Source organism: Manis pentadactyla, chromosome 15, assembly GCF_030020395.1.
Source record: "Manis pentadactyla isolate mManPen7 chromosome 15, mManPen7.hap1, whole genome shotgun sequence".
NCBI lineage: Eukaryota > Metazoa > Chordata > Mammalia > Pholidota > Manidae > Manis > Manis pentadactyla.
Window position 1 is genome coordinate 47,091,669 of NC_080033.1, and position 14,217 is coordinate 47,105,885.

The 14,217-nt window shown below is 46.0% G+C and overlaps 1 protein-coding gene across 1 annotated transcript; it reads right to left on the minus strand.

Annotated features, from left to right (window-relative positions):
- Nucleotides 1-119: 119 nt before the first annotated feature.
- PRSS54 (serine protease 54) lies at nucleotides 120-12,727 on the minus strand. Its single transcript, XM_057493556.1, is given in 7 exon segments — nucleotides 120-457; nucleotides 459-845; nucleotides 847-929; nucleotides 3,592-3,723; nucleotides 4,333-4,591; nucleotides 9,653-9,824; nucleotides 12,664-12,727. Coding segments are annotated over 7 exon segments (1,188 nt in total). The 3' UTR covers nucleotides 120-366.
- Between the last annotated feature and the right edge of the window lie 1,490 nt (nucleotides 12,728-14,217).

Genomic DNA, 14,217 nt, shown 5'->3' on the forward strand with positions numbered 1-14,217 from the left:
CCTGTGCTAGCTGGTATCTCCAACTCTCTAGCCAGGCAGGCAGTCACCTCCCAGACATCTGCCCATGGGAAGTGTTTTCACAGCCTGGCCCCTGGAACTGTTAACACTGAAAGAACCACAGGGCACTCTAATGGTTTGACATTTCTTAGCCCACATTTAGTTCATAAGCACAAAGGAAACTGTCTTCCTGCATGTGGGAGTGGGACGGACAGAGGAGGGAGAGTCAGCCCAGTGTGAGCTGTGGGCCTGTCTGCGGCACCCCAGGTGTTTAAACTATCAAAAACAGACACCAAAACAGCCTGGTGAATGCCTGGCACTCAGCATTCTGAGTTTGCTTTTCTTCAATTTGGAGGGTTAGCTCCTAGACTAGATATCACTGCAAAAGAAAACAAGCACAGAGGAAAATAAGATCATTTCTTGGGGCTGATGTACCCTGTTCTGGCCCGACATAGACCCACTCTCCCGTCTCGCCACCAAAATAGTCATAGTACATGGGTTGTACATCCACCCGAGAAGATGTGCCCGATTCTTTTAAACCTTTCCCCCTAAGGTTTAGTCTCTCTCTAGAGCTGTTTACTGGCCATGAATACATGGTGGCCCTTTTTGGCCCTTGGAAGTATGTTTGGGACCATCCAAGCTGGCCCAACCCAGAATGTTTTCTCTTTGTCACAGCAGCATTTTGTGCTTTATAGCCAGAGAAAGGAATCGAATTCCCCCAGTGACGGAAGGAGGACAGAGGAGCACTGGCCCTCTTAGTCTTGGATGTGATCCAGTCACTGTAGTCTTCCACCTTGATGTACAGAAATAGGCCAGGGCACTTCTCACCACCTTGGTTCAGGATTGCTCAGCACCCACAGATTGAATTGTTGTAGCTGGCACATCATTGGGTTTCCTGGGTCTCCCGCAACAAAGGACAGAACACATCAGGTCTTAGAATTTTTCTTTTTTAATATATCCTTGTGCAGTTTACTGGTTTAGAAATGTTTTATACTGGTTCTTAACTGGCAATAGGGTAAATTATAGGATATTCTTTCCAATCTAGGCAACCACCACCACCAACTCCAAGAGTTGTTTTCATTTTATCATGCAAATCATTTGTAGGTTTCTATAGTTTGCCTGTCACTTCCTGGCTTGCATTTCAATTCCTTGTCCCCTTTTAGCACTTTAGCTAAATCCTCCCTCTCCTTTGGTCTCTCCTTCCTCAGTGTTGATCATTTCTTTTCTTTCTGGCCTGGAATGCTCCTGTCTTCCCTTCTCCTCTCTGTTTGAATAGTTTTCAGCCTCATTTGAGCTGGCCCTCCCACCCACAGGCCTGCTGGGCTCAGAGTCACACTTGCAGGGGAGCACACACCAGGCTGGGTTCCCACCCCAGCAGCTGCCTGTCGGTGCGCCTGCTCACCAGCCCCTGCCCCTGTGCTCGGCCTTCTGCTCCGGGTGTAGGAGTCCTCCAGGACTGGGGGTTTCTGCCATGCAGACCTGAGCGCACATCTGGTGACTGGTAGAAGCTTGGCACATTTAGCTAGATGTGAGAACCTGCCAAGTCACCTAACTCTCCCTGAACTAAAGTGGGGATACATCTAATGCCTGTAACACATGGAAAGCTCCTAGCAGAGTGCCTGGCACAGAGTATACACTTAACAAAGAATTAGCTACTATTACCCTGGTGTCTAGAAAAGGCCATCATTTTTATGGGAAAAGCTGAGAAATGGGAAAAGCCATAAGGCAACTACGAGGTTTAACTTACCTTACCTGCCCCACCCCCTAGGCCTCTTCTTAAAGGAGTGCCCACCCCTCACCCCTACCGGTGGTCTATCTTGACCCAGGATGGGGCTCTCATCCAAAGGCTTCGACCTGTGTAGCCGGCCTGGCTAGAAGAGCTGGCAGTCACACGTTGCTCTCTGCTTGGACTGAGGCATGGAGTGGGGTTGCAGCTGACAACCGGCAACAGTGTGAACAGAATCAATGAGAAGTAGAAAGGCAAAAGAGTGGCCACGGCCTCCTGCCCATTCCCGGGGCTAAGTGTTGGTCCTTCTTAGGTTTCTGCACACACGCAGCCTCTTTCCCTGCCTTCCTTTGTTCTGAGGAAGCCGCAGGAGAACAGTGACGCAGGTGAATGGGAGAAGCAAGGAATGACTGCCAGCGGGGCAGCAGGGAGGCATGCTCGGCACGGCTGTCGTGATCCCCTGGTTAGGCCCATGGCCAGACACATGAGGAGACATTCTGGACTTTGCTCTGTGCTTCTCACTAGATGGGAGGGAGTGCTTTAGTGTAGAACTCCTGGCTTTTCAGTTTTCACAAGATACTGTTTTTACTTCATGCTGCCAAACAGCAGAGGGTAGAGATTTCATCCCGGAGTCCGGCAAGTTATGCTAGGACTGGTGAATAGGTTCCTGGCTGTACCCCAGTGTGTCTGCCTGAGATTCTTCTACATATGTCTTTCTCCCTTCCTTTCACCAGTCCTGGTCCCAGTTTGCTTTAAGTGTGGTTTTATAGCTTGAGGAAGAGAAAGAATGCAATTCAGGACAAATAGTTTGATGACTGAGTGTTCAGTAGACATCCCCAACTATTGCATGGTCTTGCAAGATGCCATTCCAGCCAGTGTAGAATACGTTGCTTTTTCTCCTTCCCCAAATCCATGGGGCTTGACTTCTGAAGCCCAAGCAACTGGACAAAAAGTACCAGCTGCTCCTGGGGAGGAGCCCACCTCATTTCCCCGGGGAGTGCCCTAGCATGCAGAGGCAGGATTCACTCATGGGGCCTCAACGCTGACACTCAGCAAAAGCCCTAACAGTTGTGGGAAGAAAGGTGGGAGTAAGTTCAGAGTGATTCTGGTTTTGTTAGGTTTCTAGGAATCCATGAACCAGATACTGAATTTTGGTGGTTTATTCCACATTTGAGAGGTGTGGCTCTAAGGACCTCTAGACACTAGAACATATTTCCAAGAGAGGGAAGGATCCTAGGTAGACAAGTTACCAGTTTTTTTGTCTGAGTTTGCAAGTACAATGAGAAAATTTTAGAGGAGAGACACTCTGCCTGGAAATCTGATAGACCTGGGTTCTTGAACATTTATTAACTGTGTGACCCTGGTAAGCCACACTTTCTCTGGGTATGGATATTAGGGAACTTGGACCAGGTGTTTGTGAATTCTACACATTTTCATGAGGCAACAGGACAGCCACCTGTACAGCCATCATCCAGGTGAAGGGCAGGGTTTCTTACAGAAAAAAACGTCAATAATCAATGAGCAATAACATCAGAGCCTAGGCTCTGTAGAAGCCGAATACAGCGACCCCACACTGTAGATGTGCTCAAAGTATATCTGTATGAGTGGTTTGGATCCACACTTTCAAACTTTCAACTAGTGAGAAAGCATCTGTGCCTTAGCCTTGCTTAATCGTATTACACTGAAAATGGTGACTGGTTGGTTAGTCCATTCAGCAGATTTTTACTGGGCACTTGCTGTTTGCCAAGTACTGCTCACCCCGGAGACCGCCATGACCCCAGGTGATGACCCCTACCCCCACAGAGTTCACTATCCAGCAAGGCCCTGCTTACTCTCAGCATTTAGCTTCTCCTCCGTCATGTTCTTACCAAGCAGTCAACATTGGTTTCCTGCTCTCTCTGGCTGCCACATCCTGTTTTCTGTAATTCATGTAAGGGGCACACGTTGATGTCTTTCAACGAGATTTTCCTCAGGATACTCATTGTCATGTGATCTCCTGTCTGGACCATGCAACAGAGAGCCCAAGAATTATTCACAAGAGGACATCCTTTAATTCAACTGAACTGCAACTCACATAACCTTATGGGAGTAAGTAGAAAATGTCCTGATAACCCCCTTTTCCTCACAGAAATCAGAACCTGTGTCTGAGTTTTTACTGAAAACTACCTTTGCTTTAAACTTGAATGTGACTAGGCAGAGAACATGTTCACCCTTCCCCTGTATCACAGAGAACACTTTTCCTTGTTTATTTCCCAAGTATAAAAGGAAACAAGGATGGCTTAGACAAGAGGACAGCCAGCTCTCATTCAGGGAAGAATGTGCCCTGAGCACTCCGTGACCTTGCACTCATTCCAGGCTGTATATCGCAGTATATTCGCTAGCCTATATACTTCCAATTTTGATGTAGGACTGGAAGAAAAAGGGCCCAAAATAACAACTGCCACAGAAAGAGCAAGCACTGGGAATCTGGACTGAATAGGTGAGGGCTCTAGCCCAACTCTAGAGCCTCAAGCAACCTGAATTATTAAGATAAGGGCTAGAATGGTTCACCCTGTCACCCCTACTGCTAGCACACACACAGCCTCCTCTAGGAGAAGGAAGGCATTAACTGCAGACATGGGGTTTTATCCTGCCACCCAGCAGTTCTGCAAGGTTGGTGTTTTATGCAGCTTTCTGCCAAGGAAGCAGAGGGGCCAGACCAGGCTGTTGAACTGCATCACTGTGTCTGTCTTCAGGAGGGCTATGTTACTGCTCATTGTTTCATTATCAAATTCCTCATGGAAGATGATGGTTTTGACTGGATACTCTTTGTGAGCAATCACTTTGGCATCCATCTTAGCTATGCCAACTATAGCGATAATATCCTTCCTGGAGAGAGAGAGCAAGGGAATCTTGAGAAGCCAAGGTACCAAGACAGCTTCACACTGCCTGGTTTTCATATTTATTATTTTTTGCCCTGAAACAGTCATCCAACTCATCTTCCTGGGCTAATTTGTATTCACCTCTTTGGACCCAGTCCCCAGGAAGTCTTTTCTGAATCCCTAGGCTTGTGACCTCCTTTGTGAACCCATGAAATCTTAGGGATTCTTCTGTCTTAACATTAGTTGTCTCACCACTCAAAGATAATCTGCTTTGTTATGGCTGATTATCTTTTCCTCCTTGCAGAATTTTTGGTTTTTGCATAGTTGTAGTTAAACCAAAGATGCACTCTTGACTCTTGATTTTAACCCTTAATATTTTAGGAAGAGTCATGAGGTCCATATCATTTAAATCTTTCTCGGGAGTTGTATTAATAATTTTACTCTGAACAAGGTTCCTTTGGCGTTTCACGTTTGTATATGGTGCCCTCTAGTGTCCACAAGCTCTATTCTGGAGCTGCTCAGCCCCTGAAGCAATGTCGGGGGTTGCAGGGGAGCGGTACTGGTACCCCCCCTTAATATTTTAATACTAGTGTCTTTCCATATTATATACTCTAAATACACTTCAGAGAAATTCTGATTTTAGTAATGGTGGAGTTCAGTGGAGTTTTTTTTCCTCTTGGGAATCACCCAAGGAATTATGAGGAGGAGAAACAGATGAAAACAGCCTAAAACTACGAGACACTGGAGAATCCAAACCTTGGAATCACAGGAAGGATTAACAAAAGCAGTGAAGGTCAACAGGATTGCAGGGAGTTAGAGATGATACCTACTGCCACAGAGTGAGAAAAAGCTGCTCAAACATGCCTCTCAGCTAAGAAGGGGAAAGAAAAGAAAACCATCACAAAAATGTAGGCCAAACTGGAAGCAGCATAAAGAACAGAGACTACAGAAAACACAATAAGGAACACAGAAGGTAGGGCTGAAGGAAGTAACCAAAATGAAATGGACAATAACAAAGATTTTTAAAGGCTAGAGGGGAAAATTATAAATATGGCAGTTAATGGAGAGTCAGCAACCACAATGGTTGTTGTAATGAAGCAGAAAAATATTTCAAGATATAATTTAAGAAAAATTTTCAGAAATAAGACATGAATCTAGTTTGGAAAAGAAAAGGCAATACAGAATGAATAACACCTGAGACATACCCAGCTCCCAGCAGGACACAGATGTCATACTCAAATAAAGCAAATTGAAGAAAGTCTACTAAAGGGACTCTTTACAAAGGTCTCAGAAGGATGTGGGAAATCACAAGGAATAGGGCAGTATGCTGTGTACCACATGGCATATGCAGGTCCTGATACATAACAGCAGAGCATTGCAGCTCTAGGTGAGGGGAGGGAGTGCTCTGATTGGCTGTAAGGAGCGGGTCACTTGACTTGAGGAGCAGCACCCCTTAGGGGAATGAGGACTCCAAGCTCACATTCCCTCTCCCTCTGTTCTCTTGCCAGTGCCCCCCCCTTAGCCAAACCCAGCTGGAACCCAGAAGGCAAGAGCATGCATTGGTGTAACACACACAGGTCAGCCTCCTGGGACACAGCAAGGTAGCAAAGGATAGAGAGTGGAAATGGGGGAGATCCAGCATAGCTAACCAAATGTCTGGACTTCAGCGACAAAAGAGGAATCCTTGGGCCTCCAGACAAACCCAGATTAAGTCATCTTAAGTTTGGCCACATAATTTATTGCCTAACCCAGGGAAATTGTGAGGGTGAAAGGGGATGCCAACAGCAGGATATGAGGATAATAGGTGTAAACCAGGCCTCTCCTAGGCATACTAGGATGTATAGTCATTCACCTTAAGAAGAAAAAATCAGAATGGCTTCAGACTTCTCCACAGCAAGATTTAATACCAAAGCTAGGGGTAATGCTAATGCCTGTTGAGTCCTCAGAAAAAAAGGTGTGGCCCATGAATTCTATACATAAATGGTCATTCAGGTTTAAGGGCAGTTTCTGAATATGCAAAATTCAAGGAAATATGGTTCTTGGGAACCCTTTAAGAAACTACTTGAAGACATATTTTAGCCAATTCTAGTGTTGACTGGAGAAAATCTAGCAAAAGGATGGTCAGTAAGGGTGAAATTCATTATATTGGAGTAAAATTAAAAGAAAAACATCTTCAAGTTTAGATTGGAGTAAAATATAAACCCTGGCAATAATTAAGTGGTGTAACTAAAGCTGAAAAGAAAGATGTACATGTATACACCAATTTTCCCACCTTTTATAGGAGTCCAGACATTTATTTACAGCTAATATATGAGGCAATAGTGTATGCAAATATGTACGTGAATCAAGTAGACATTAAAGTACATATATAACCTATTAAAATTGGGTGGTGGTGGAGAAGATTGGAAGGAGTGAAAAGAAAGGAATTCTAGCAGTGGCCACAGAGAGTTCAAAGAGGACTGTCCAGAAAGAAATAGAGGATTTTGGTGTCATCATGATATTATAACTCTTAAGATGAACACCAGAAGGAACACTCAAAATTTCCAAATTTGTCAGAAGAGTTGCACAAAAATCAAAGGCCTATAGTGAAAAGAAAAACAAGAAGCAATAAAAACATAACCTGAAATAAAAACAAGAAGCAGGAGTTTCATTCTGAACATCAGTGTAGAGCAGAAAAGCCTGAAGTGAGACCCAGAAAGACTCTTAAAGAGGAAAAAGAATTCAGTCTACAGCGAAGATGTCACAGTCATAAACATCCGCAGCAAGCGACATGTTCACAAAGCGAAAACTCCAGGAAATACAAGGAGAAAAAGCCAGAAACTCATTCATGACAGGAGAGTTTAATTTGTCTTCGTTCGCCTAGAACAGATCAAGGAGACTCCCTCCCCCAATTTTATATTCTAAATAGTACACCAAAGATAGAAAAGGAACTTTTAAATTTACCTGTGGAAAATATTCACATGGACCACATACAGTAACCTCAAAGACAACCTCAACAAATCCCTAGATAGATACCATATAGTGTAACTCAAAATTAAATAATGCCAGAAAATGAAACAAAAGACCCTATACCTGGATATTTAAAAACTCTGTCTGTAATAAAACCCTAAGACAAAGAGAAAAAGCAAAACCAAAACAGCAGACCAGGTAGAAAAGAGCAATAATGAAAACCCTGCCTCAAAAGCAGAACCTCTCTGGAGGGCTAGCTGGCAATAGCTATCAAGATGTAGCCTCGTCTTGCCACTCCTAGGTTATCCATGCTACAAGAACACCCACACGTGTGAAATAACATATGGACAAGTGTATCTACTGCCACATTCTTTGGTACTCGTAAAAGACTGGAAACCACCCAAATTTCCATTACTACAGGACTGTGTACTTATGCTACATCGCTCACAGGATACCGGTGCAGCTTATGAAAGGACTATGGGAGCTCTTTATATATCAATAAAAGATCACCCAACAGTCACAATAGAGTGAAAAAAGTTAAAGAGTGGAATACTGTGTATAGCATGCTGCCAGCGTTTTTGGGGTGTTACAGACTGAATTGTGTGCCCCCAAATTCATAGGTGAACACTAATGTGATGTGTCACTCCAAATGTGAGTGTATTTGGAGACAGGTCCTTTAAGGAGGTAATTAAAGTTAAATGAGGTCATGAGGGTGGGGCCTTAATCCAGTAGGACAGGTACCCTTGTAAGAGGAGGAAGCGGCACCAAGAGTGTGTGCACACCCAGAGGAAAGGCCGTGTGAGGACACAGTGCCAAGGTGGCGGTCCACAAGCCACAGAGGGAGGCCTCGGGAGAAACGGACCTGCTGAGACCTTGATCTCAGGCTTCCAGCCACCAGAACGGGGAGAAATAAATTTTGGTTCTCTAAGCCTTCTGTCTGTGGTGGTCTGTTATGGCAGCCCTAGAAGATGAATGCAGGGGGAAAGGAAATTCTCTCTGTCAGTAGATATAAAAATTAATAGAGATAGACCTATAGGTATACAGAGGTCCATAAATGCACTGAGTATTTAAAGGAGCATAGCCAAGAAATTCGTGACAGAAAATGGCTCAAATTAGAGAATTAGTGGCTGAAGAGCAGGGGAGGAAGGAGCTGCTTTTTGTTGTATACCCTTTGGCCCCTCATGAACATTATACTATGTACATGTATTTTCATTTAAATACACATATTTTCAATTAAAAATATAAATCATGTCGCAAAATTTAGCAGCTTCACAATATTCCATCAAAGGTTTATACTATAATTTATTTAGCCAGTTACAGTAATTACACTCTCTCTCCCCCCATGCTCTGTATGTATATATAATATATAGATATATGTAATTACATATACTATATATTGTAATATATGCTATATACATGAAAAAATAAGTGTACTATAATTCATCCATGATAACTGGACACTACATTTTTAGTGTTTTGTCTGTAACTAACCATCCTATGCAGAACTTTGTGCATAAAACTTTTCCAGTGATTGCAATTATTTTCTTAGTGCTGAGTCCCAAAAGTGAAATCCCTGGGTCAAAAGTGAGATGACTTACAAAAAAGTTATTCCTTTAATAACATTTATGGGTCTTTTTTTCTTGTTTAAAAAATGTTTATTGCATAGGATCTGGAGAATACAAAGAAGTTCAAAGAAGAAAACAGAAATCATGTAGCTCTGAGCATCCGGAGACAAGTGCTCTTACAGTGTTTACCTATTTCCTTGTCCTTTCCTATGTGTGTACATTGTGGCGGTCACATTGTTAAGGCATGAGCTAAGTGTTTCACAGTAAGAGCTCCTATCAGTTTGCTTATCAAGATAAGCAGGAAGGACCTCTGGCATCAGGAGTCAGTAAAATGGAAATGAATATCCTTCCTGTAGAGGGCGGTGAACAGTCATTTCAACTATGGCAGCTGGCGACTTCAGGACCCCAAGACTCAGGGCAGAGCAAGTGGGGCCGGTGAAAGGCCCTGTCGCCCTGTCACCCTGCCACCAGGAATCCCAGGCTTCCTCAAGCTGAGCAGGAAACAGAGTTCCTCCCAGCCCCCATCCCTGGGGGACCCCTTAGGCCCCAAAGGCCTGTTCTGAAGGGCAGATGCGATGCTGAGGATCCAGAACTCAGTGAGGATGCTGCCAAAAGCCAGGGGAGTGTACAGGGACTCCTGCAGCAACACGACCCACGGGAATTCCTTGTTGAGGACCAAATCCTCCTCGGAATTTTTTATAACCTTGGTTTCCTGGATGCCACAACCTGCAGAGAGGATGTGCGGGGGCCTCACTGCTGTGGCAAGGAGTTGGTGGCCTGTGGCCAACCCCACCCACCAGACTTCAGTACCCCCTTTTCTCCTGGCTCCCCCTTCCTTCCAGCCTCCATCTTGGGCACCACTCTCTGCTACCCCCGATGGTAAATAATAAATGTTGGGCTACTGATAAAAATAGTGTTAAAAAAACTAAAAGTAATGTTAGGCTACCAATAATCACTCTCAACTATTGAGCTCTTAGCAGTATATACTAGGCAGTATCTGAAACCTTTATGTGCATCAATCATTCTCAAAGTGCAGTCTGGGACCTCCAGGAGTCCTTAAGACCCTTTCCAGGGTCTACAAGGTTAAATCTATTTTTGAATACTAAGACAGTATTTGCTTTTTTTACTCTCATTCACTCACTAATGTACAGTGGAATTTTCCAGACACTACATGATATCATCACTGATGGCTAATAGCACATGTGAACTTGTATATTTTTCTCTTCTAAATTTTTCCCAGTCTTAATTTCTAATATGGTAAATACAGAAAGGTAGAAGTCAATAAACAAAAACTCTTTCAGGGTTCTCAATAATTTTTAAGAATCTACAGGGGTCCTGGGACCAAAACATTTGAGCACTGCTGATATACATGACTTCATACAGTTCGTCCAACAAAACTAGAGGTGATCGTTGTCCTGCATTTGCAGATGAAAAAAAAATCAAGTTCTAGAGGTAGTAAGCCCTGGCCTAAGTTACACAGGTGGCAGGATACAGGGTCCAGGTGAATCCAAACTCCATACACTCTCAACCCCTCATAGTCTCTGTTCCAGCCACATTTCCTATCCTCAAATTCGCCCTTGCTCTTCCCCACTCGGGCTGTTGCCATACGTGGCTCCCACTGCCATGTCTGTTTTGCTTGCCAATGTGTCCCTGGGGGCCAGCATGCTGCCCGGCACATAGTAAGTGCTCAATAATGAACAAGAGCATTCTGTGACCCAAGCACTCTCTGACATCTTGTCATCAAAGAGCTAAATGGTCCCGCCAGGTGGAGGCTGTCTCTGGCCCACTCAGGCTGCCTGGCCTTTGCCTTCCCGAGCCCTTGAGTGGGTCACCTCCAGCCAGACAGTCCCTTGGGCAGTCTGGACTTTGTTTCAAATGAGATGTAAACATTGACTAATGTTTTAAATAATAATCTCCCCCTGGCAGTCCTGGGATCACCCAAGATGGCTCTATTGCCCTGTATTTTAAAAAAAAGAGTTCCATTTTCATAAAATCATGGAGAGGGTGAGAATGATAGAACAGGAAATACTCTTGAAACTCAAAGCCCCAGGTTGGGTGCTCTGAGCCTCCTACTTTCCAGACACCACTAGAGGATGGCATCCACACGGGTTGTTTTGCTCTCCCTGGCTGCTGACTCCCTCTGCTGCCCCATGTCATCCTTTACCAGTCGATATGCCCTGTCCTGATGGGTTCCCCATGCCTGGCCTCCTTACTGGACCCAGGAATGTCCATGTCATCCTCACCCACACAGAGCAGAGTGCAAAGATTCTCAACCTGGCTGCACATTTCATCCACCTGCCGCCCGCCCCCTCCCAGACTCCAGGAAGGCGCCTGGGTACTGGCATTTTTTAAGAGCTCTCTGGGAAGATTCTAATGTGAATTGGGGTTGAGAGCCATCATTGTTTCAGAAAGGCCCTGGATGCAGTGCTCCAGTTGGCCCCTGTGCTGTAAATCCTGGGGTGAGCCACTTCACCTCTCTGGGCCTCAGTTCCCCCTTTTGAAATGTGAAGGAACACTCCTTGGAGTTATAAAGATCACCTGAAGTGAGGTTATGGAAAGGTGCTTTGCAAACTGTATCCCCATGATTGATAATGCTAAGCCCAAGACAGAATGGAGTCCATTTTAATATTAATATTACCTAATACCCTGGTTCCTGCTTGTAAATCCCAAACCACGAGTACCCAGCGCGGGCTTCCCAGGTCATGGGTGTTACGTGATGGGTACCACCAGCGGACTATGCACCAGATCGTCGGTGTCTGCTTTTTCAGCCATTCTTCCAACCACACACACAGCCCTGCCAGGCACTGAGCTTGGGGCCAGGGGAACAAGGGAAAGACTTCAGCCTCCTGTCCCAGTCCCGAGGAGGCCACATGCATGGGGGAGACAGACACACTCTCGTGCCTCCCCTCTAACTCCACAAAAACAGGACAGAGCCAGCTGGGGTGGCCGTTAGGTGCACAGAGCCTCTGCCTGCCCTTCTCTGGGCTGGAACTCAGTCCTGGACAGCTGGAGGTTGGGGCTGGCAGCACGGCAGCTGCTGCTTCTCTGACTAAGCTCCTGGCCACCAAGTCACATTCTTGTTCCCAGGACTAGCCCTGAAATTGAGGGTCAGTTTAGCAATATGCTCTTTGGTTTAATGATTGAAAAGGTTTCATCGGAGCACCAATGCTGAAGCAGACACAGGCAGGGCCTGGCTCCCAAGTGCACCAGATGCATCCCAGGCCTCCACCCAGTGAGAGAAGCACATCCCACACCTGACGGTGCCTGGGGAATGTGCCCCAGGAAAAGCGGGGGAGGGACTGTGAGTGAGGTCTGTCCAGTGGGCCTCTCCATAGCCTAGGGCTTGTTTTCCTCACCACACGTTCACTCATCCAAGGATCAGCCCTGACTCCAGGCTGCTGAAGCCAGCTTCCTGCTCCCCATGTTCCACGTCTTCGCCTGGTTCCCAGAGCAAAGCGCTGTGAGTCAGCTTCCCAGAGTTCCTCTCTGGACGTTAGGGACCATTAACTTTTCCCCTTGCCATGTTACAGGATCGGCTAAAATCATTAGGAGAGAAAAAAATCACACTCACTGGCAGAAGAGTGGGTGACGTAGAGCAGTACTAAGAGCAACCGTCTCATCTCTGCCATCCCCAAAGTGAACTGCAGCAGACACGGTGGGCAGCTGTGAAAACAGAACAGCCAAACGCACAGGCTTTTCCTCTCGTCCCCACAGTGGTGATTTTCCCCCAGCATCGGAAACCCTCCCTCTTTCCTTTCCACTGACAAAGCTTCCAAGACATGGGGAACAGACCTGTCATGTCCCTGTTGCTTGGTTCCAAGCAGTAAAGAGGCAGCAACCAGCTGCCCAGCACCAATACTCAGGATGTGTAAGGTGGGCCAAGAAGAGGAGGCAGTCCACACTTGTCAGTGTCTCTGTCAGTCCAGCCAGGGTCCCCACACTTCCCAGAGAGTGGGGTCTCAGAACATGGTTGTGTTTTGACTTGTGGACTTCAACCCTTGATTTAACTCTGTAGCCATAAAATGCTGCTGAAAAAAAAAGCAGGGGTTCAGTGCAAACCCACCCTGGTTTTGACTCTCTTCTAAACTCTGCTGGCTTAAATGACACTGGGGTTTCTATTCACTGGTGACAGCTAGTACTTTTGCATAGCAGTGGCCCTTTGAATTTGCACAATGGCCTAGGAGGCAGACACTGTCATTATCCCCATTTTACAGATTCAAAAACTGACACTCAGAGACACTGAGAAGGCTTCCCAAGGCCACACAGTCGCCCAGTGATGGAGCTGGAATTAGAGCTCATGCTTGTCTGAACCCACAGCGCATGCACACCTCACCATCCACCATACCAGCAGGCCTATGTCTGCCCCAAACAATGCACAATAGCGTAAGGCAGCCTGCGTGCCATTCTCAGTCACCGTGACATTGGATGTTTCTTGTCATCAGAGTGGGTCTCCGAGTTCTTCTGTGAACTGCTCCAGCTAAGGAGAAATGACCTTACACAGCAGGGCTCAAGAGAGGGATCCTTCTACCACCTTGGGAAGAATGTTCCATTGCAATGTCACAGTTACCGTGGTGTCACCTAGCAAATGTCTGAACAGGGGGACTCTGGAGGAGTCGGGATGAAAAGCTGGCCTGTTTCCTGGACTTGGCAAGGCTATCTGGAAGCCTGGCTCCCCAGGGTCGGGCTGAGGAGACACACCTTTTGCTAGATGGCAAGCCCTGTCCAGCTGCCTGCCTACCTCCTCAGCACACACCCTGTGTTCCAGTGAGTCTGTCACCCAGGACAGAGGAAGCCCAAAGCCAGGTGGGTTTGGTGTTTCCAATCCCTGCCAGCGTTCCTTCACTCCCAGTGCGGTTTCCTGGAGCCCAGTTTCCTTCAGCTTCTTGGCTGATGCATCCAAGCGAAGCTATCAGACCGGCTCTGCCAAACCAAAGGGCCTGAGGGAAACTGTGCTCTGGCCACTGCAAGCAGCTTTGGTTTTGCCACAAATACCAAGACTGGAAAAAAAGGTTAATGACGCTGTGGTGAGATGTAACTCCTTGGAAGCAGAAGGCTCACAGGCTGCTGGCACAGGCACATAAAAGCTATTTATTGGACGGGTAGATGAATGGCTGATGGA